The sequence below is a fragment of the Camelus ferus genome, chromosome 18 (assembly GCF_009834535.1).
Source record: "Camelus ferus isolate YT-003-E chromosome 18, BCGSAC_Cfer_1.0, whole genome shotgun sequence".
Lineage (NCBI taxonomy): Eukaryota > Metazoa > Chordata > Mammalia > Artiodactyla > Camelidae > Camelus > Camelus ferus.
In genome coordinates, this window is record NC_045713.1 from 29,423,320 (window position 1) to 29,444,858 (window position 21,539).

General features: G+C 47.9%; 1 protein-coding gene and 1 non-coding gene across 2 annotated transcripts in view; one reads left to right on the plus strand and one right to left on the minus strand.

Moving 5' to 3' along the window:
- Positions 1-9,434, plus strand: part of TEKT5 (tektin 5) — a 36,082-nt gene extending 26,648 nt beyond the window's left edge. Inside the window, 2 exon segments of the mRNA XM_006190580.2 lie at positions 4,479-4,633; positions 9,090-9,434. Of these exon segments, the coding sequence (XP_006190642.2) occupies positions 4,479-4,633; positions 9,090-9,306 (372 nt within the window). The 3' untranslated portion in view covers positions 9,307-9,434.
- On the minus strand, positions 8,597-8,669 carry TRNAA-UGC. Its single transcript has one exon. It is a non-coding gene; the product is annotated as a tRNA-Ala (tRNA).
- Positions 9,435-21,539: the final 12,105 nt, after the last annotated feature.

The following is a 21,539-nucleotide window of genomic DNA, read 5'->3' on the forward strand; positions in this document are numbered from 1 at the left end:
GAGCGTGTACAAACTTGCCCAGGCCTTCCCACCTTGGAAGGCTGCCTGTGCCCTGAGCTGGGGCAGGGGCTGGACTGCCTGAGCCATGGTGGGATGAGGGCACAGCTCTGGGCCTGGGGGTTGGAGCACCACGGTTTCAAGTTGCTGACATCAGATTTCCCCCAGAAACCTGAAAACCCTGTGAGGAGGCAACTACCCCTTCCCCGGGCCCCTTCCTGGAAACTCAAGCCCGCAGCAAACAGATCACCCGCGTGCACATCTCCAAAAATATCTTCTACCTGCTCCGCCAGGATTAGGGATGAAATTTCTCTCTTGACTCCACTTGGGGCTTCCTGCCAACCCAGACAGCCTTGATTTACAAACCAACTCCCTAACCGCAGTCCTCTGAGACTTTTTAACATTTACACATCTCTGTATCACTCGTACCAATGGTTTGTAACTCTGGCTACACCTTTGAACACTCAGGGAGCTCCTAAAACGTCCTGCACCCAGGGTGTTCCCAAGACCAATGAAATCAGACCCTCTGGGGGAGGGGGCAGGCATCTGCAGTTTTAAGAACTCTCCAGGTGATTCTGACATGCAACCAAATTTAAGAATTAATATCCTTTACTATTAGATAGTATTTTTGTTTAATTGAATCTCTCCCTTAAAAAAACTAAAAACATTATTTTAAAAGGAAACTTTAGATCTGGTAGGGTTATGGGGACTTTTTTTTCTTTTTGAACCTGCTGAAGAGGTGAGTTTATCACACTCCACAGTTCCTGGCACATTTCTTTGTTCATCCTTTTTTATCCCCAAACTTTGTGGTCACTCCCTTTCTCCCATAGATGACTTTCCCATAGTATGAATGAATTTGAATGAATGACTATGACCTTGTTAATTTAATGCATATGGGCCTCTTGATTTAAATGTGTTCTTACAAAAGGTAGACGGCCGTTTATGTGCACAGAGTTTTAGTTTGCTCAAAGGGGACTGTGTAAAGTAGCTCGTTCTCTTGCCTGGTTTTCTCACCTTGCATCATTTTAAAGACCCACCCTTGTTCCTAGGTGAGGTTAATCCTTCATCTCTTGGCTGCTGAAATTTTCCACCTGCTCAGTTATATTCTCTTACGTGTCTGTCTCCATGGTCACGGGCACCCAGGTGCTGCCAGCTCACTGAACCGCCTTAGTGTGTATGCTCCCTGGTGGTCCTGGGTTCCTACAGTACAGACCCGCAGTGGGCGTGCTGGGATATGCGGGTCAGCCTCTTAGACTTCAGGCTCTTCTCCTAGGGGATGTCCTAGAATTTGGGGTCTAGGGACCAGACTGACCTGGAGCTCAGAGTTCAGTGTTGGCACCAAGCAAATCCTTACCTTCCTTTGAGCACGAAGGTCAAAGCTGCTCTGCCTCTAGCCCCTGCCTCTGGTCAGCCCACATGGTCTCTGCCTCCCAACGCCTGGGGGTCACATTCCTCAAACTTCTGGAGGTTGAGTCACTACTCCCGGGGCTTCTGGAGGTGCGCAGGCTGGCAAGAGTGGGGTGGGTGTCAGGGGCTGCCCCCAGGACAGTGTGTGTGTATGTGTATCTTTTTTCTACCTTCTAGTGAAGAGGATCCTGGCTATGAGTGACAGAGGATGGACAGGAGGTTGCAGGGACCAGTTTTTGGGCAGAATATGCACCCGCCTGGGCAGACTTGCCTTGGGTGTGAGTCATCACTGGGTTCTAGAGCAGCCAGTTCTGGAAAACCCCTAGTGTTCTGGAAAATCCACAGGCAGGCCTGCTCAAGAAATGCCAGGAGCGGGACAGGGCATGGTGGCATGGAGAAAAAGCAACAGTCTGTTCCAGCCGCTCCCCCAGCACCACCAGAAGCCAGCCCTGAGGAGGAGATGGGGGTGGGGGCAAGGGACTTCACAGTGGCCCCTAGTCCTTAGCATCCTCAACCCGCTGTCACCGCCCGCTGAGCTCCCCAGCTTCCCCTCCCTTCTCTCTCCTGCTGGATTAGCTGCCTGGGAGACGCCGCATGACACGTTGTTTCCCAGATGCAGCCACTCCTGAGCTGCCTTCCTGATTTTGCCATATTCCTGCGCCACCTGGGCTGTTATTTACTTTGCGTTGCTGTTTCAATCAAGCTGTTGAAAATGTATTTATATTACTTCTACAGATGGAAAACCAGCAGCACTTGCCATACGTGGAGGGCGGCTAGAAAGATCCATGAAATGAAAGCAGGGCAAGCTTGTTAAAAGGTAGCCGGAGCCTGTTGCCTGCAGAGCTCTTAATTCCCCAGCTGCGCTTTGTCAATCAAGAGAGAGGAATGAGTGCTAGAGAGGCGGTGCTCAGGACAGGCCCCCACCGCACTCCTGGAAGGGATCAACAGGCTTGAAAAGTAATTAGTGAGTTCCAGTTCTCCGGAAGCTCCCGTTCATTGTGTTGCTGTGTCCCTGTCCCTCCGCTGTGCTCCCACGAGAGTTCCTGGAAAACTGAAATGAGTATGTATCGGATGCCATTTAGGTGGCATCATCTGTCACCAAGGTCCTGCACACTAAAGGCATCCAGTACCTGGTTTTGTTTTTTTTTAAATTGAAATATAGTTGATTTACAATGTTGTGTCAGTTTCTGGTGTACAGCACAGTGATTCAGTTATACATGTATATATTCTTTTAAATACTTTTTATAAGTTATTATAAGATATTGAATATAGTTCCCTGTGCTAGACAGTAGGACCTCAATGCCTGTTTTTAACGGTGAGGAAAGAACTTGAACTTCTGTGATGCTAAAGATGGTCACAAGCATAGTAAGGGCTTGTAGGTACTCGGTAAATGTTGCGTAAAGGAGCAAAGGAAAGGGCAAATAATCCACTAGACTGTAACTTGGCGAAGGTGGGGTTTCCTGCCTGTTCTGTTCACCGTTGTGTCCACCGCCTAGGACAGTGCTCAGCACCCAACAGATGCCGAGTGAACATTTAAGTCAATGAGTGAATCAATGAACCCATAAATTAAAGAGAGAGTGAATGAAGAAATGATTGAGCTCGTGAATGAGTGTCAGCCCCTTCCCTATAGACAAGAAATAGGATTTTGGTAAAGTTTCAGACCCCTGGTGAGGCTGGCCAGGCCCTGAGCTGGGGGCCAGAGGGGCGGGTGGAGACAGCAAACAGAAGAAGCCAAGGTGAAGTACAACCTCAGGTTCTCCCAGCAACAGCCTTCTTGGCGCGAGCAGAGCATCCTGGGCTGGGTACCACCAGCAGCCCCACCCTCAGTAATTCCCCCCAACCCCCAGTGGGGACATCTAGATGCTAGATCGAGGGGCTGTTTCCACACAGAGCAATGTGGCACTAAGAAGCATTTTTCACGTTTAGAAGGCTTAATTTCCTTCTCTATCACGCTGGGGTGCTGCTTTCTGAGTTTCGCATATCTACATACCCAAAGGGCAGGTTTCTAAGGAAAATCCTTGGGGCTTCTAAGAGAGGTATTCCCCCCACTCACTGATGTGTTTGTGTTCCGACGTGCTGGGCTCACTGGGGACCAGGTGAGGGGGCCAGCCTTCCGCCTCTGTGGGCTTTGAAAGAGGCAGTGCAGCTCCCCTGGCTCCCCATCTCAACCCCAGTAGAAAAAGGCGTCCTTTTGTTCTCTCGAAGTCGTGAAATGTTCTCTTTCTAGGTTTTTTCCTTGAGCTAACAAGGAAGCTAGGACTTTCTTTGGGAAAAAGTGTCCTTTAAGCAATTTCTAGGCGCCCATAAAATATGGACCCCAAATAGTCATCCCAGTACCTGTTTTGATTTGTGAATATTTCATAGCTGATGGAAAAGAGTGAAAAAAACATGACTGTAAAGTCCTTGAAGGCAAGACTGGTTCTTCTACTTTCATTGAATGTTCCTTGAGCTCCTACCGTGAGTTGCCAGATTTAACAAACAAAACTCCAGGATGTCCAGTTAAACTTGAATTTTAGATTGACAACAAATGAATTTTTCATCTAAATGTGTCTCATGCAGTGGTTGAGACATATAGTAAAAAAGGCTTTGCTGTCGGTCTGAAATTCACATTTAACTGGCATCCTGTATTTTATCCAATAGCCATCACTCTGCACCAAGCTCTGTTCCTGGAGATGAGGATACAGCACGCACAAAGCAAAGCCCCTGACCTCTTGGAGCTTATATGCGAGTGAGAGAGACAGACAAGCATAGAAAGAGCCAAAGGAGGGATTCTGGGGGGGCATTGTGGCAGGGCACCGCTTTTAGGCTTGTCAGGAGCAGAGCATACATCACTACGCCGTTGGGTCCTGCCAAGTCTGGGAGGGACTTTAGCACAGCCCACCACAAAGAGCCTTCCTGCAGGGGAGGGACACCACGAAGAGAAGAACTGCTCACAGATCGAGGGCTGCCAGCGACGGTGGGGAGGACAATGGATGTTTCAGCCACAGTGAAGTGACGTCTGTTTAGTACACTCAGTTCTGGGTTGGATAAGTGCAAGATCAGGTTCCTTCTGATACCGCACATGTTCCCCGCAGACGCTGCAGGAGATCTTCCAGACAGAGAACACCATCATGCTGCTGGAAAGGTCCATCATGGCCAAGGAGTGCCCGCTGAAGGTGGCACAGACGAGGCTGGAATGCCGGACCCGGCGCCCCAACGTGGAGCTGTGCAGGGACATCCCACAGTTCAAGTGAGTGGTGGAGGCTGGAGGGGAGGGTCTCAGGGGCTCCCAGGAAACCTGGGTCTGGAAAATGGTCCCACTGCCAATCAGGGCATCCGGGCCCAAGACTCCACAGGGCACTGGGGTTCTGGGGTTGCCCTCGATAGCCCCCCATGATGGAGGCCACCCCTCTGCATGGCAGTCTTCTCACCTGCCTGTGTGAGGGTGGTTCTGTAGCTCTGTTCTCCCCCGGGAACTTTCCAGCTTTCCCCTAAAGGTCAACAAGAGGAACCGCCCAGACCAGAGACGTGGCCTCTGCCCTCGCTGGCTTCACCCCCTCTTTCTCCTGACTCCCATGAAAGAGGTGCCTAGCCCACACCTCCCTCCCCCTCCGTCACCCTTTTTGTGAAGTTCTTCTCTGCAAGCCTTGGAATAGACTCACCTTGTCCATCCTGGTTAGCTCAGGAGGGGCTGCGCCTGCTGCCAAAGGGCCTCCTCACAGGAGAGGGGTAAAAAGCTCACACAGGCCCAGGAACAGGGTTTGTGTGTGCCTGGGGTAGGGGTTTGGAGTGGGACAATGGCCACGCAAGGAAGGAAATGGTCATCAGACCTAGGGTATTATTTTCTCATGACAGTGCTGTGTGACTTGGGGCTGGCCACTCGGCTGCTCTGTTCCCTTCATGCGAGGGGCATTGTATTCATTCTCCATTGCTGCGTAACAAATTCCCCCACAGCTTGTCTTCCTTCTGAGCTGAGATGTGGAGAAGAGAGCTGGAGGAGTGAAGAGGAGGAGGAAGAACGTTCTGAGAGAAAATGCGGGGCGGTTCCACTTGCTGATGTTTGCACAGCCTCAGTTACCGCCCGAGATAATCACTTAGGAAACAGAAAAGCTGGGTGTGGCTAGGGTGGGGGTGTGGTGGATGCAAAGCAACCCCAGGCTTTGAGCTTGAAGGCCTGGCCACCTGCTCCTCAGCCTGCGGCTGGCCTGGAAGGTCTTCACCCTGGAAGTGGGTGCAGGGTGGCCAGGGTCCTGCCCCGCCTGGGCTGAAGGGGGGCCAGTCCTGGGTGAGGATTAGGGAAGCTCTCCCGACCCCTCCTCCACCCATACCCCTGTGTCTTAGATGCTCAGGCTGGGCTGGAGCGACCCCTGGGCAGAGGCTCTGATAGCCCACTGGTCCACCCTGGGGAGAGCTTAGGGGACTGACCAGATGTTGTCCTGGAGGACCTGCTAGCCTGGGACACGCTCCTGGCGTCCTTGTCCACCAGCTGTGCCATGAAGGGGTGTAGACAGAGAGCACAGACGGGGCGTATTTGGCTCTGGAGCCCCAGGCAGTACAGTGTGTGTGTGTGTGTGTGTGTGTGTGTACTATGTGTATGTATGTGTGTATCTGCACAACTATATGTATGTTGTGTATGTGTGTTGGGAACTGAGCAGGCAGTAGGACTCAAGCTGTCTGCCTTCTCCAGCAGCTGAATTTCCTCTTCCACAAATTACCTTCCTTGCCCCCTGCCCCCTCCTTTGCCACCTCTGGGCTGGAAATGGGTCAGTGGTCAGGGGCCACGTGTGGCTAGGGGCTACCGTACTGGACAGCACGGAACAGAGTATTTCCATCACTGCAGAAAGTCCTGTTGGATGGTGCTGGTCTAGAGAGCCCCAAGGAGAGACCCGTTTCCAAGTTGCTCCTGTCACCTCTCTCTGGCTCATGCTTGTCACAGGGGATGCTCACCCTGATACCAACCCAAGTCCTTCCAGCAGCGTGTCCTCCAGTCCTGAGCCCAGTTTCACTGTCCCTCCCCCATGAGGCGGGACCCCCAGTGCAGCCCCACAACCAGTCCACCATCACAGCTCGCCAGGTCTATCCATGTCCTACGGCTGTGACAGATTACTGCAAACTGGGTGGCTTACAACAACAGAAATGTGTCCTTTCAAACTTTTGGAGGCCAGACTTCTGAAATCAAGGTGTCAGCAGGATTGGTTCTCTCTGGGGACTCTGAGAGAGCATCCTTTCCCGGCCTCTCTCCTGGCTTCTGGTGGTGGCCAGCAGTCCTTGGCTTGTGGCCACATCACTGCATCTGCTTCTGTCTTCACCTGGCCTGCTTCTTTGTGCATCTCTCTGTGTCTTAAATCTCTCTCTCCTTTCTCTTATAAGGAGATCAGTTGTTGGATTTAGGGCCGATCCTAAATCTGGAATGATTTCATCTCAAGATCCTTAACTCAATTACATCAACAAAAAACCTGTTTCCAAAGAGCATCACATTCACAGGTACTGGGGTTTGGACTTGGACGTATCTTTGAGGGGGCGCTCTTCAACCTACTCCATCTGGATAGCAACAGAACCCTGGTCTCTCTCCGGCCTCCACTCTTGTCCCTGTCCAATCCAATCCTACCCCAGCAGCCTGGAGGTTATCCCCCAACTGGAATCAGCACCTCATCCCCTATGTCAACAACCCCCAACGCCTTCCCATCGCACTGAGGACAAAATCCCACCCAGTCGATTTCACACGTGCGCGTCTCTGCAGAACGGCACTGTTCAGTTCAATAGCCACCAGCTGCACGTGGCTCTTCCATTTATGCTTAAATGATTTAAAATGAAAAACAATGAAAAATTCAGCTCCTCAGTTGATCTCACCGCCTTGCAAGTTCTCGTGAGTTCCACGTGGCTGGTGGCAACCAGATCGGGCGGTGCGGGTGTAGACCATTACCAGCATCGCATGGAGCTCTCTTGGATAGCTGCTGTAGACCACTTCCATCTGGGTCTTCACATGCCAGCTCATTCTCATCTATTTTTCTCAGCTCAAAAGTTCCCTCCTCAGACAGGCCTTTCCTGGTGCCTTGGGAAGGTCTCACAGAAGCAGAACTTCAGAAGAAGGGGTGCAGGGAGGCAGGAAAGGGGAGCCTAGCTTCATCCTGACCCCTGGAGTGTGAGTTACACCTCGGAGCTGGTTCCACCCCGAGACAGGGGATGGCCTTTCACACCCCCGTGTCAGGGAGCCATTGGCGTCCCTGGCGACGTGTGGACCAATGTTCACAGCAGCTGGGGCACCTGATCCGAGGACCAAGACCAGATACCACCCCTGCCCATCTTACCTGCATGAGGCTGGCCCAGTCATCTGCTTTTTTAAAAAAAAAAATGTGATAAAATACACACAGCATGAAATAACACGCCATTAGTGACACTTACTACGTTTACAATGCTGTGCAACCACCGCCACAAACTAGCTCCAAAACATTTCCACTCTTCTTTGACCCCAGAGGAAGTCCTGTCCTCATCAGCAGTCACTCTCTACCCGCCCCGCCCCCCCCCCCCCGGCTCCAGCCTTGGCAGCACTAATCTACGGATTTTTCTGTCTTTATTGATTTGCCTATTCTGGACATTTCATATAAATGGAATCGGACAATATATAACCTTCTGTGTCTGGTATCTCTCACTCAGCATAATGCCTCCAGGTCCATCCATGTTGTAGCCTGCGTTAAGGCTTCCTTCCTTTTTATTACATCTGAATAACATCCCAGTGTGGGGCTGGACCACATTGTTTATCCATTCATCCATCAGTGGGCTTTTGGGTTGTTTCCACCTTTTGATTCTTTTTTCTTTTAATCTGAAGTATAGCTGATTTACAATGTTGTGTTAATTTCTGGCATACAGCACAGTGATTCAGTTCTACACACATATATTCCTTTTCCTATTCTTTTTCATTATAGGCTATTACAAGGTACTGAATACAATTCCCTGTGCTCTACAGTAGGACCTTGTTGTTTACCTGGTTTTGTGAAGATTTTCCCTGTAGTTCCACTTGTACAAGCTCTGCCAGAGTTCAGTAGGTATTGTGAGAATTGTTCCACATGTAGATGTATTTCTCTTCCCCCCCCCCAAATTTTTCATTTTTTAAAATTAGACAATAGTCAGTTACAAGGTATCAATTTCTGGTGTACCATAAAAACACAATAATGCCATTTGCAGTAACATGGATGGATCTCTGTCTCTTTTTTAATGGAGGTACTGGGGATTGAACCCAGGACCTTGTGCATGCAAAGCATACACTCTATCACTGAGCTATATCCTCCCCCCATAGATATATTTTTGATGTATTTGTGGGAGAGGGTTAACGCTGGGTCCTTCTATTCTGCCATCTTGAAGCCCCCTGACTCTTGTTATTAGTGATGTACAATTATTTGTGCAAGTATTTGAGTGTCTGTTTTCAGTTCTCGTGGTGTGTACCTGGGAGTGGAATTGCCGGGTCCTGTGGTGAGTCTGCATTTAGCTGAGGAACCACCGGATTATTTTCCTGAACATCTCATCTGTTTCTCCCTTTGTGCTCATCACCCTCGGTAGTTCTGCTGGGTGTTCGCCTGTGTCTTCCCTGCCAGCTGAGCCTTGCCTTCCTAGCTCACCGCCTCTCCCAGCGCCTGGCACAGTTCCTGGCACACAGGCAGTGCCTCTGTGTTGCCGGATGAACCGTGCCTTCAGCTCTGCTCTCTCCGCAGGCTTGTGAACGAGGTCTTCACCATTGATGACACCCTGCAGACCCTCAAGCTGAGGCTGCGGGAGACGCGGGACACACTGCACCTGCTGGTCATGACCAAGTGCCGACTGGAGCACGAGCTGGCCATCAAGGCCAACACGCTCTGCATCGACAAGGAGAAGTGCATGAGCATGAGAAAGACCTTCCCCAGCACCCCGTGCATGGGGATCTGCCCCTGAGCTGCCACCAGCCCCTGGCGCCCTGCTCCAAGCAGGTTCCTTATGCAGCATAGAATTTGAAAAGGTGGGAAAACAAAATAAAAGAAAGTGTCATTTTCTCCCTTTCCTCCTATCATGAAAAAAAAAAAGTGTATATATATATAAAGAGCCAAAATAAACGTGCCCAAACCATGGTTCGAGTTCCTTGCTGCAGAACCCACCTCGTGGCTGATCCCAGGAGGAGACAGAGTGGGACTCCCTTAGGGACGGAGCAGGGCAAGGTTGTCAGCATCCCCAAGAATGAAAGAGGCCACAGTTTTTAAACCTGTTTGTCCACTTAGAAGCACAGCATAGACTGTGGTGTCCAAAGATTAGACATCAGAGACCAGCTGTCACTTAGGAGACGAGTGGCCTTGAACAAGCTTCCAACCTGCACGTGTTCTATAAAATGAAGTCAGTTCGAGGTGGAGGTGGCTGTCAGCCATGAGGGGCAGTGCAAAAAAAATAGGATTTGGAGACAGAAGTCCTGGGTTTGAATCCTAGCTTTGGGGTGTTTTAGAAATTGCAGTAGGGGGAGGGAGGTGGCAAAATCCATCCTATGGGTGGGGCAGGAGGAAGCAGGTTAGGGTTGAGGGAAAGCTCTAGGGAGATGTAACACTGCTTCTGAAAGTTAAACATGGACACCATTCGACCAAGCAATCCTCTCGGGTGTAGAACTAAGAACATTGTCAACAGATATGCAAACAAATACTTAACCCACGAACGTTCTTAGCAGCACTAATCACAGTAGTCACAAAGTGGAAGCGACCCAAATGTCCACCAGTGGGTGCGTGGGTAAACAAAATGTGGTCTATCCACGCAGCTGAGTATTATTCAGCCATAAAAATGAACAAAGCGCTGACACCTGTTACCACACAGATGAACCTTGAGGACATTACGCTAAGAGAAGCTAGACACAAAAGGCCACATAGTGTCTGATTCCACCGATGTGAAATTCCCGGGATAGACTATTCCATAGAAATAGCAGATTGACGGTTGCCAAGAAGAAGGGGGATGGGAAGTGACTGCTTAGTGGGTACAGGGATTTATTTGGAGTGATGAGAGTGTTTGGGACGAGGTAAGGGTAGTTGGACAACATTGTCAATGTGCTAAATGCTGTAGGACTCTTCACTTTGAGTGGTTAATTTTATGTTATGTGAAATTCACCTCAAACAAGAGAAGAAAGAAGTACTGTTGGAGCTGAGTCTTGAATGATGAGGAGGCTGAGGCAGAAGAGGGTGAGAAGAACAGCGTGGATTAAGGCAGGGAGCTGTTGTCCTGGATGGGGAAGTCTTGGGGAGGCTGCGAATCATCTAGAAGTGTCAGCTGAGGCCAGATCATGAAGGACAAATAGTTCCAACTTTTTTCCCGAGATCAATGTTTCCCAAACTTCATTATTCACATCAGTGCTTCCCAAAGTTTAAAGCACATGCTCGGATCACCTGGCAATCTCGTTAACACGCAGAATCTGAGTCAGTCGGCCTGGGTGGAGCCTGAGATTCTGAATTTCTACCAAGCTCCCTAATGATGCTGATAGTGCAGGGACCAGACTTTGAGTAGCACTCAAATGACACCTCTGCAGTGTTTGCCGTGACCAAGTCCAGGCCATCATGTTTTAATGCACTTCACTTCATTGTGCTTTGCAGATACTACGTTTTTCTTGTTTTGTTTTTGTTTTGTGTTTTTCACAAACTGAGAGCTTGTGGTAACCCTGTGTCGAGCAAGTCTATCAGCACCATTTTCCCAACAGCATTTGCTTATTTTGTGTCTCTGTGTCACACTGCGGTAATTCTCGCACGTCTAACTTTTTTATTATTGTATTTGTTGTGGTGACCTGGGATCAGCGATCTTCGATGTTACTGCTGCAACTTGCTGAAGGCTCAGGTGATAGGTAGCATTTTTTTTTTTTTTTTAGCAATGAAGTGTTTTTTAAATAAGGTATGTACTTTTTTACACATAATGCTATTGCACACTTTAATAGACTACAGTGTAACGTGAACATAAGCTTTATATGCACTAGGAAACCGAAGCAAATTATATGACTTGCTTTATCGTGATATTGGCTTTACTGCAATGGTCCGGAGCAGAACCCGCAGTATCTCTGAGGTCTGCCTGTACCATCTCTACTGCTATTCACTCAATCTCTTAGATCTTTGCACTTAATTAAAAACTTAAATCTATTTTAAAGGCAAATATGTGGCATGACTGCAAATAGGAAACCTGCTTTGTCAGCTGTTGAAGAAACAAAATACTGCTAATGGTGTCTGGTTAGGAGTTATTGTCTGTCCAAGGTAGTATGTCTGAAGCCTTCTTTTGTTCAAAAGGGAGATAAGCAAGTCTTGAAGAGGTGTTAAGGAACACTTAGCATCCAGTGGAGACTCTGGATAGAGGCAGAGAAATACTGTTATCTTCCCTTCATGTGTGGAGTTTGCTTTCATTGCCTGAGGGATGTCCGGGGGTACATATCTGACAGGCAAGTGGAAATGTGGTCTTGGAGCTCAAGGGAGAGGCTAGCGAGGCTGTGCTGGTGATCTGGGATCAGTGATCTGGGGATCTGCAGCCTCAGGAACAGATGGGCTGTGGCAGGAGATGCTGAAGTGGGAAAGAGGTTCACTGGAGTAATGTGATGCTGAGGTGAACAGAGGACCAAGAGGGGACGGAGAGAGCACACACAGAGGCGAACAGAGCCCGGAAGAAGCAATGTCAAGGGGACTGCAGAATTACAAGAGTGGGAATTTTCATATGAAGAATAAGGAAAGTCCTTTGGAAGCAGGCATCCTAAACATACCATGGACCTGGATACCTATGGGTGTACAATTTTGGAAAGCAACTTGTCAGTAAGTGCCAAGAACCTTAAAATATCCACACCCTTCAACTTATGAATCATAGAGAAGACTATCATTGGAGAACCATTCCAAATGCAGACCAAGATTATGCATTAAGGAGTTGCTTATCATAGGTACCTTGGAAAGTTGTGCCCAACAGCAGAGAGAACAGCTAAGTAAAATATAGCACAACCAAGTCATGGAATACTAAGTAGCTGCCAAAATCATGCTCATCAAATGCTTGAATGCTGAAGGAATATTCTTATGAGGCTAAAAGTGCAGAGTACAAAATTGTGCACAGGAAAAAAAGATTGCACTGAAACACTGGAATGTTAATAGAGTAACAAGTCGATGGTAAGTAACTGCTGGTTTCTTATTTGTTTATATTCTAAATTATCTACAGTGAACATGTGTTTCTTTTTAATAAGAAGGAAATGCTGCTTTAAATTGACTTTTTATTGGGCAATAGGTTTAGATTCATAGAAAAGTTGCAAAGACAACGCAGAGAGTTCCCATGTATCCTTTACCGGCTGCCCCCTGATGTTAACATCTTATGTAAACCATTTGTTACGGTGTATTTGTCAAAACTAATGTTGACTGAAATAAAATGCACAACCTAAAAGCTGAGAGTTATGTTTTATTCAGCAGACTTCCTGAGGACTCAAGCCCAGGACAGAGCCTCTCACATGGCTCTAAGAGGCTGATCCAAAGTGGCAAGGTAGAAACCAGGATATATAGGAGTTTTTGCCACAAAGACCAGATAGAACATCAAAAGATTACTGTTAATTAAGGAAAACCAGATATCTCAAGTTAAGGAATTCAGCGCTTTTCTGTGTATAGGAAGGTACAAAGGTCTGGGCTCATTGAAATCATTCCTTTGATGTGCATCTAGCTAACTAGGGCCAGTGTCCTGTTCTTTCACATCCTGAGCTCCCTCAGGGTGCACCGTTGGAGGTGGCTGCAGAGGGCGGGCTGCCTGCTTATCTGCATCCTGAATTCCCTCCGCTCACTGGGTGGGAAGATGGGTGCAGCTGATGACTCGATGGCTACAGCATCCTTTGTTTACTGATAGGCTGGCAAGATTTTTCATTCACACTAAGAAATTAACATTAGTCCACTACCATTAACTAAACTTCAGAATTTGTTTTTCCACTCTTTATCTTTGTTCTAAGATCCAATCCCAGGTATTATATTTCACTTAGTTGTCAGCCTCCTCTTTCTGCGACCATTTCTGTCTTTCCTTGTTTTTCATGACCTTGACAGTTTTGAAGAGTGCTTGTAATCGCAGGTATTTGTTAAATGTCTCCGAACTTGAGTTTGTCTGTTGTTTCTCTCGTGACTAGTGCGGGGTTACAGGTTTGAGGGGGAAGACCACAGAGGTGAAGTGCCCTTCTCATCTGCTGCTATGAGGGCATTCATGATGACCGCATGACATCCCTGGTGATGTTAACACGATCACATGGTTAACGTGGCATCTTCCAGGTTTCTCCACTGCCCGTTCACTCCTCTTCTCTTTCCATACTCCATTCTTCAGAATTGGGTCATTAAGTCCAGCCCACAATCAAGGACAGGGGTCATTAAGCTCTACCTCTTGGTGATACAGTATTTGTAATTCTTTTCTAAGAAAAGCATGTCCCTTCACCCTTGTTTTTTCTAGTACTTATTTGTATCAATACGACTCATGGATATTTATTTTATACTTTGGGTTACAATCCAGCACTACATTATTTGTTGTTTTGCTCAGATTGTTCCAGCTTTGGGCATCGGGAGCTCTTGCAGGTTGGTTCCTGAGTCTCTTTGACACGTCCGTCCCCATCTTTTTGTTTTTTTGAGCACTTCCTTACTTTCTGGTCCTATGAGATGCTCCAGGCTCATCTTGAATTTTGTTTTTCCTGCTTCAGTGCTAGAATCAGCTATTTCTCCAAGAGCGCTGGTTCCTTTTATTGGAGAATGGTATTTAGAAACCAAAGTCTGGGTGGTGGGCATGCTCATTAAGACATTTTTTTCCCAATTTTTCTTATTGTAGTAAAATCCATATAACATAAAATTTACCATCTTAACCACTTTAAGGTTTCCAGTTCATTGGTGTTAAATTCATTCATAATGTTGTGCAGCCCTCACCACATCCATCTCCATAATTCTTTCTCATCTTATAAAACTAAAAGTCTATCCTCATTAAACAATAACTGCGCAGACTCCCCACTTGCCCCTGGCAACCACTATCCTACTTTCTGTCTCTGTGATTTTGACTATGCTGAGTACCTCATATAAGCGGACTCATACAATATTTGTCTTTTTGTAACTGGCTTATTTCACTTAGCATGATGTCCTCAAGGATCCATCCATGTTTTGCATATTGCAAAATTTCCTTTTTTAAGGCTTAATAATATTCCATAGTATGGATATACTGCATTTTGCTTATCCATTCATTGACAGACACTTGGTTTGCTTCCACTTTTTAGCTATTATGAATAAGGGCTGCAGGGAACATGGGTATACAGATATCTTTCTGAGACCCTGCTTTCAATTCCTTTGAGTATATTCCCAGAAGGGGAATTGTTAGATAATATAGTAATTCTATTTTTAATATTTCGAGGAAGCAACATACTAGTTCCATCAACAAGGTTTTCAATTTCTCCACAACTTGTCAAAATGTTATTTTTGTGTAGTAGCCATCCTAATGGGTGTGAGATGGTAGTTTTAGTTGTATTTCCCTAATGATTAGTGATATTGGATGTCCTCATAGTTAAGAAAATTTTTAATAAGAAAAAAGAAAAACTATTGGGTTTGATGAGCTGTAAGAAGTAGTTTTGGCAGAGTGACAGGGGCAGAAAGCAAAGTAGAAGGAATGGGGATGCCCTGAGAGATTAGTCACCTCTGTGCCCTCAGTCCCTGTGCACAGTGGGTGTCTGTAAATATTTTACTGGACAAATAGTAAATGGCCAAACAAGTGTGTACAAACTGCATGTGTATCTATCTTGGACAGGGGGGTTATTTCGAGTTTTAGGAGAAAAAGAGTATAGTTGCATTTGGATGCGGGGAACGTAAGCCTCTTGACCTCTCTGCTGTTTACAGCCGAGGGGCCAGTAATGTGGGACCTCACTGTGTCTCTCACAAGCTGGCACGCTGACCACGGCCCCAGAGGGTGGCTCCTTTGCTGTAGCCCAGGCAGGAAATCCTGGAGACAACCCCCACTGCTGGCTCCCTGCCAGGCTTGAGAACAAATTGGGAGAACTTGGAGGATAGCCCAATCAACTTGCTTTCCCTGGGGGCTCAGGAGGGATGCTGTTCCAGCTGGCTCCACAGAACACACCACTCCCCACGCAGGCTGTGTGTGTGTGTGTGTGTGTGTGTGTGCATGTGTGTGTGCATGCGTGTTAGCATGTGCTCACACTTGTAGCCATCTCCTGCCTACATGGCCTCAGCCAGCATTTCAGCATTTCTCAGAGACCAGACTTGTGCTCAAAATCCAGTAGGCTTTGGAGACAAAGTGAGAAACCACAAGAAAGGAGATGAAATTGAAGATGTAATACTGACAAGGCTGATGGGTGTGGACCTGAGTCTCAATTAATAGGAAGTCTTCAAAAATGTATTGAATTAATTGCCAACATTTAAATAATACATTCTGCATATATATATATACACACACACACATATATATATAAACACTTCTCTTAAAGATGGGATTATCTAGCTGCCCTGCACCCACTCCCCCTGTAGCTGACATACTGAGCTCGCAGCAGTCATTTTGCCGCAGTCCACACCACTCCCTATTGTCACACACTAGTCCTGCTTCACTCACATATGTCACCTACTGACCCTTTAGGCAGCTGACTTTGTCGCTCAACCTTGTTGAGGCTCCTGAAAGACCCTTTGATCCAGCCTAGAAAATTGAGATCCAGGGGGTGGAGAGGAGAAGAACTTCAAGTGTGGCCACACAACCAAAGAGGAGGCAGATTTAGGGTAGGGACCAGATCACTTGACTCCTGACCAGTTGACTCCCTATGACACTAGGCTTCTCTCCATGTGAATGCTTCAGAATGCTTTATTATTGGGCCTGACACCAAAAGTGACTCTGTCCTTGCAGTCAGTCTACTTCCCAATCAGGGTGCATTAAAAGAAGGGGCGTGGGGTCTGAGACATAAAGGCTGGAGCTGTTGGGGGCCAAGATGCTTATTAATTTGAATGCTATTGTATTTTCCTTTCTGATCCCATTTCACTAATTCAGCAAAACCAGGTCCAGGAAAAGTATAGTAAAACCTCAATAGCAATGTTCTAGGGATGTGAAAGTCCTGGGGATTTTTCATTTTCTGCTTAATGAGGGTGAATCAGAGGCCCCTTTTTGGTTTTAACCTTTAGAATTACAGGATGTTTCTTGAGTGAATGGATGAACATATAGGTGGAGCTCACAAGGGCCTTTTAACCTCTCATTTTTCAGAAAAGCATATGCCCAGAGAGGCACAGTGAATTGCTCACAGTCACACAGCAAGTTAGAGGTGGAGCTGGTCCTCTGTTCTTTTCGGAACTCTTAGGCCTTGGGAGCTGCCTTACTTGATATGAGCTTGCATTCATTCATTCATTCACTCACATCTTCATTTGAAATATTCACTGAGCACCTGGCGCATGCCAACACTTGTGCTGGGCATCGTGGCCCCAGCAGGGACTCCCACCAGCCGCATCCTGCCTTCATGGAACTCACAGCCACAGTTGTCTGTCAGACATCCCAGGGGAAAACAATTCTGTTTCACTGAGGAATCAAATGAGATTTTAAACAATGTGCTCCAAATGTATTCTCATCTCTTGAAAAGGTGCATTTGCAAGGCCTTTCTTTTTCTCAACGGGCAGGGTCAGAAGAGGCACCTGGCTCTGAAATTCCCTGAAGCTGAGCTCTGCCTGCTCCACAGGGACCCATCCACCACCTGCTCTGCCTGGGCAGCATCTCCTGGCGCCGCTCCAACCCAGGCTCTGCCCCAGGTCTACTTGTTGAGCCCACACCACGCCCCTTCATCGCTGAAATCCACCGGCAGCTTCCCACACAACTTTTCCCAGCCTCACGGACGTGTAACTGACAAGTTGCAAATGCACATATTTAAAGTGCAATATGATAGTTTTAACATACGTGTTCACGCAAGAAACCACAGCCACTAATCAAGATAGTGAATGACTCCATCACTCTCCAAAGTTTCAGTCGCTCCCCTGGGGAATCCTCCCTTAACCAAGGAATCACTGATTTGCTTTCTGTCACTATAGATTAGTCTGTGGTTTCTAGAATTTTTCATAAATGGAATGATACACCGTGCATTCCTTTTTTGCCTTGCTTCTTGGGCTCAGCATATTTGTTCTGAGATTCGTCCATGTTGTTGCATGCATCAGTCGTTGGTTCCCTTTCACTGTTGAGTAGCCCACTGTCTTTCCCATTGTGACTTGAATAAAACCCAAGTCTCTGACTGTCGCTCCAGAATCCTGCATGATCTGCCCCCTGCCTCCCTCCACAGCCTCAGCTCCTACCCATTTCTCCCTTCACTTTGTGCTGACCATCCTCTATTTTTCTCCATTCCTCAACACATCCAGTTTATGTCTGTCCCAGGGCCTTTGCACTTGCTGTCCCCACTTCCTGGAATACTCTTTGTGTGTATGGCTCCAGCTTGTCATTCAGGTCTGAGCTCAAATACCGCTTCCTCTGTGAAGCCTGCCTGACCTCTCTACCTCACCTCCCATCTCTGTGACTGCCCCATTGCCTTATTTTCCAAACTTCACAGAACTTACCACCACTTGAAATCCACAAGAGCAGGATGACTTAATGAATGAATGATGCTTAGGTTTAGGTTAAAAAAAAACTCCAGTACAATCTCAGTAAGACAAAGATGGAATTAACCATCAACCACAGAGTTTGAAAAAACTTCAGAACATCTAGTTAGATGCCCACACTTGAACCAAGTAGTGCATTTTAATTCCCACTTCGGGAAGCAGTAACTAAAGACCAGAACCCTCCCCAGACTCGAACCCAGTTTTAGGGCTTTATTCAGTCCCACTGCTGGCTGTCTTGTACTCAAAAGGCCTGACTTCATTCCACTGAGACGATCCCAGAAATGAGGCTCTTGTGCCCCCAGGATCCGTTTCCTGGGACTCACAGCTCCACCTCTGCGCTCTCCCTCAGTTGTAGGTTTGATGATGCCCACTTTGTGGCCCACACAGGTGTCAATCAAAGTGAAAAGATTCATTTCCCACTCTGGAAGCCAGAGCCAACCACTTGGGAAACTGGGACCCCGGTTATTTAGAGTCTGTTCAGACATTTTTTTCCCAGCCTCTGACAGCAGCAGGCCCTGGAGCTGCTCTGTCCTCCTTCTCACACACATTTTCTGTGGGTGATCTCAACTGTATCACCCCTTTAATCCCATTCACCTGCTACTGACTCCCAGATTCCAGTCTCCTCATCCCAGACACCCGTGTCCCCCGCCTGACAGCATCTCCAGGTTCACCTGTCCAGAACCAGTGCCACCACCTGTCGCTCCCTAAGTACCTCCCCCAACACTCCCCACAACCTGGGGGTCATCTTGGGCTCCTCTCCTCTCACGCCTCACATTTAATCCATCAGCAAGTTCCAGTGGCTCTGCCTTCATAACCTCTTCTGCAGTTGACCTCTGCTCACCTCCTCCATTACCATCCTGCACCAGCACCCATCATCTCTCACCTGGGCAACAGGTACAATAGGGGATGGAGAGGAGTCACCTCTGCCTATGACTTACAGGTGCCACAAGGAGAGAAAGAGCCTGAACACAGGGCACAGCGAACATTCAGTTGGTCATCTTTCAGAAAAGATAAACTTGGAAGTCACAGAGATCTGAGTTGGGAAGTTTCCCGAACTTCAGAGAGCCTCAGTCTCCTCATCTGTATAATGGTCCACCTTTGTGCAGATCCCTTGGGAAGCCTCCGCACTATCAGAAGAGAGTCCCTTGAGCCCAGTGAACATGAAGACATGGGTAGAAAAAATACGTAATACATTTCAAACAGCATTTAAACTACGATTTAAATGTTTGTCGATGCCATTGTGTTGAACCAATACATTATGGAATTGGTACTGGCCTTCTGTTGCTACAAATTTTTCTTGATAAATTCTGAAAACAAAGACTCTTTCATGGGGGGATGGGAGCCTTTTGATGTTTAAAATGAGTGGTGGGATAATGTCATGGTAAAAAGCGGGGCTTTCGAATTAGATCTGGGTTCTAATTTGGACTCCACTACTCCCTGCCAGCCATGCTACTTTCAGGAGAGCTGCTTAGCCATTCTGAGCCTCAGTTTCCTCATCCCTAAAATGGGGTCAATAACACTCTTTCACTGTTGTTACCCAAACACCCCTTTATAGGGTGATTATCAGGGCTAAGTATGACTCTGTCTGTAAAGGGTATTCAGTAGTATTTTTCAAATGACATCTCACATTTATTCAGTGCTGGCTTTGTGCCAGGCAATTGTTTAAAGTACTATCTCATTTTCACCATCACTCAGCCCTGGAACATGGATTCTCTTTATCATGTCATTTTATAGAAGTGGACATTGAGGCCCAGAGAGGTTAAGAATCTCACTCACAGTCACACAGTGAATAAACGGCTGAGGCAGTAGTACAGAAGACCAGGTGTATGATGTTAGGGGCTGAACTGCTGACCCCAGCCTCCCAAATCAAGGACAAGCTATTGTTTAGGGTGGACCTAGAGTCCCGGAGGGGCCTGGCAAGGCTGCTGGCAAATCACCCCCTGCAGGGTGGTCGAAGGGGAACAGAGGCCCCCTACAGCCTTATTCACCAAGCAGCTGACCTGGGGGAATAGCATTTCTCTGTTCTCTGCTCACAAATAGCAATAATAATAATAATAATTGATGATAACACCTTGAATGCTTGAGATGCCAAACGCTTTCCCCTCTGTCTCAGTAGCTGCTATGACTATTCCCATTTCACAGATGAGGAAATGGAGGAATGGGGAGGTTAGGGAGGTTGTCCAAGGTTACAGAGATGGTGGAGCCAGGACTCACACCCAGACGGTCAGGCCCAGAGTCCGTGCTCCCAACCACATGTTATGGGGTGTCCACAGTGGCCCAGCTAGGACAAGCTGGCACTGGCCCCCAGGTGGCTCCCCCGACCCGGGCCAGCATCAGACCAAAGGCGCTGGGAGGCGGCTGCATTTTTCGCCTTGCCCAGAAATGTCAGTGCGTCACCATCACACAGAGTCCTGGCTGTTTGTTCCTGTGGTTCCCGGGGGGCTCTTGACAAGTGCCCCCTCACACAGGCCGAGGGGGGAGGGGCAGGCATGGGAGGCGGTTTCGAGGCACACAATTAAAATTCCTAAGGAGCTATGTGGAGTCCTTCTGTTCCTCCCCTGAACACACACACAACATTCTTGGTCTCTATATTGGGCTGGGGGCTGGGCTCTGAGCCTCTTGTGTACCTTCTCCGGCCCCTTGTGACTGCAGACAGGCTCCCGGAGGAATTCTATGTCCCAGAGACAGCCGGTCCTTCCCTCCTCCCCACCCAACTATGCTGCTTGGGATTCCTGGCGCTCCTCCGAGGGCAGGCATGGGTGTGGGCACCCATGGGGAGCAGAGCCGAGGAGCCCAGGATAGCCTGAGTTGGGGGGGGCAACGGGGGGGATCCTGGCATGGCCCCTCCCCTGCCACTTGCCTAGAGGGTTTGAGTCTGGCAGAGTGTCCATGCCTGTGTGTGTGTGTGTGTGTGTGTGTGTGTGTGTGTGTGTGTGTGTGTGTGTGTGTGTGTGTGTGTGTGTCTTGGGAGGCGGTCCCCACAGCTCAGCCCCAGGCTGTTGGTGGTCTCAGAAAATAAGGAAGACCCATCAGTGGAGGATGTGAGTCAGAGAACTGGCCTTTCCGAGGGGTGTGCAGCCTCCCGTCCCAACAAGGGGCCATCCTGAGGGGAACCGCGAAGGAGGCCAGGGAACCTCGCACCGTAGCAGGGCAGGGCTCTAAGGAGGTGTTCCCCCACGCAGGGTCTCCTCACTTTTAAGGGTCTGGGAGAGGAGGGGATGGGGAGTCAAAGGCTGCTTAGAGAGCTTAGGTTATCTTTTTGAAACTAGAAATGTGATTCTGCACAACATGGGGGGTGCACCAAACACCACTGAATTGTACACTTTAAAATGGTTCATTTCATGTTATGTGAATTTTGCCTCGATTTAAAATAAAAAGAAAGGAGAGAGAATCAGTTACAGCTGTGTGGCCCAGCCCGTTCCCTCCTTCCAGCCCTGTTCTCTCTCATCCCCAAGTAAATATCTGTGTGGACGCTGGGACATCTCCATTAGATACAAGAACATGTATTAATCAAAAAACTGGAAAATATCTTGAAAATTTATGTACTAAATCAATACACACACTTAATAAGGGGCCCTCGGG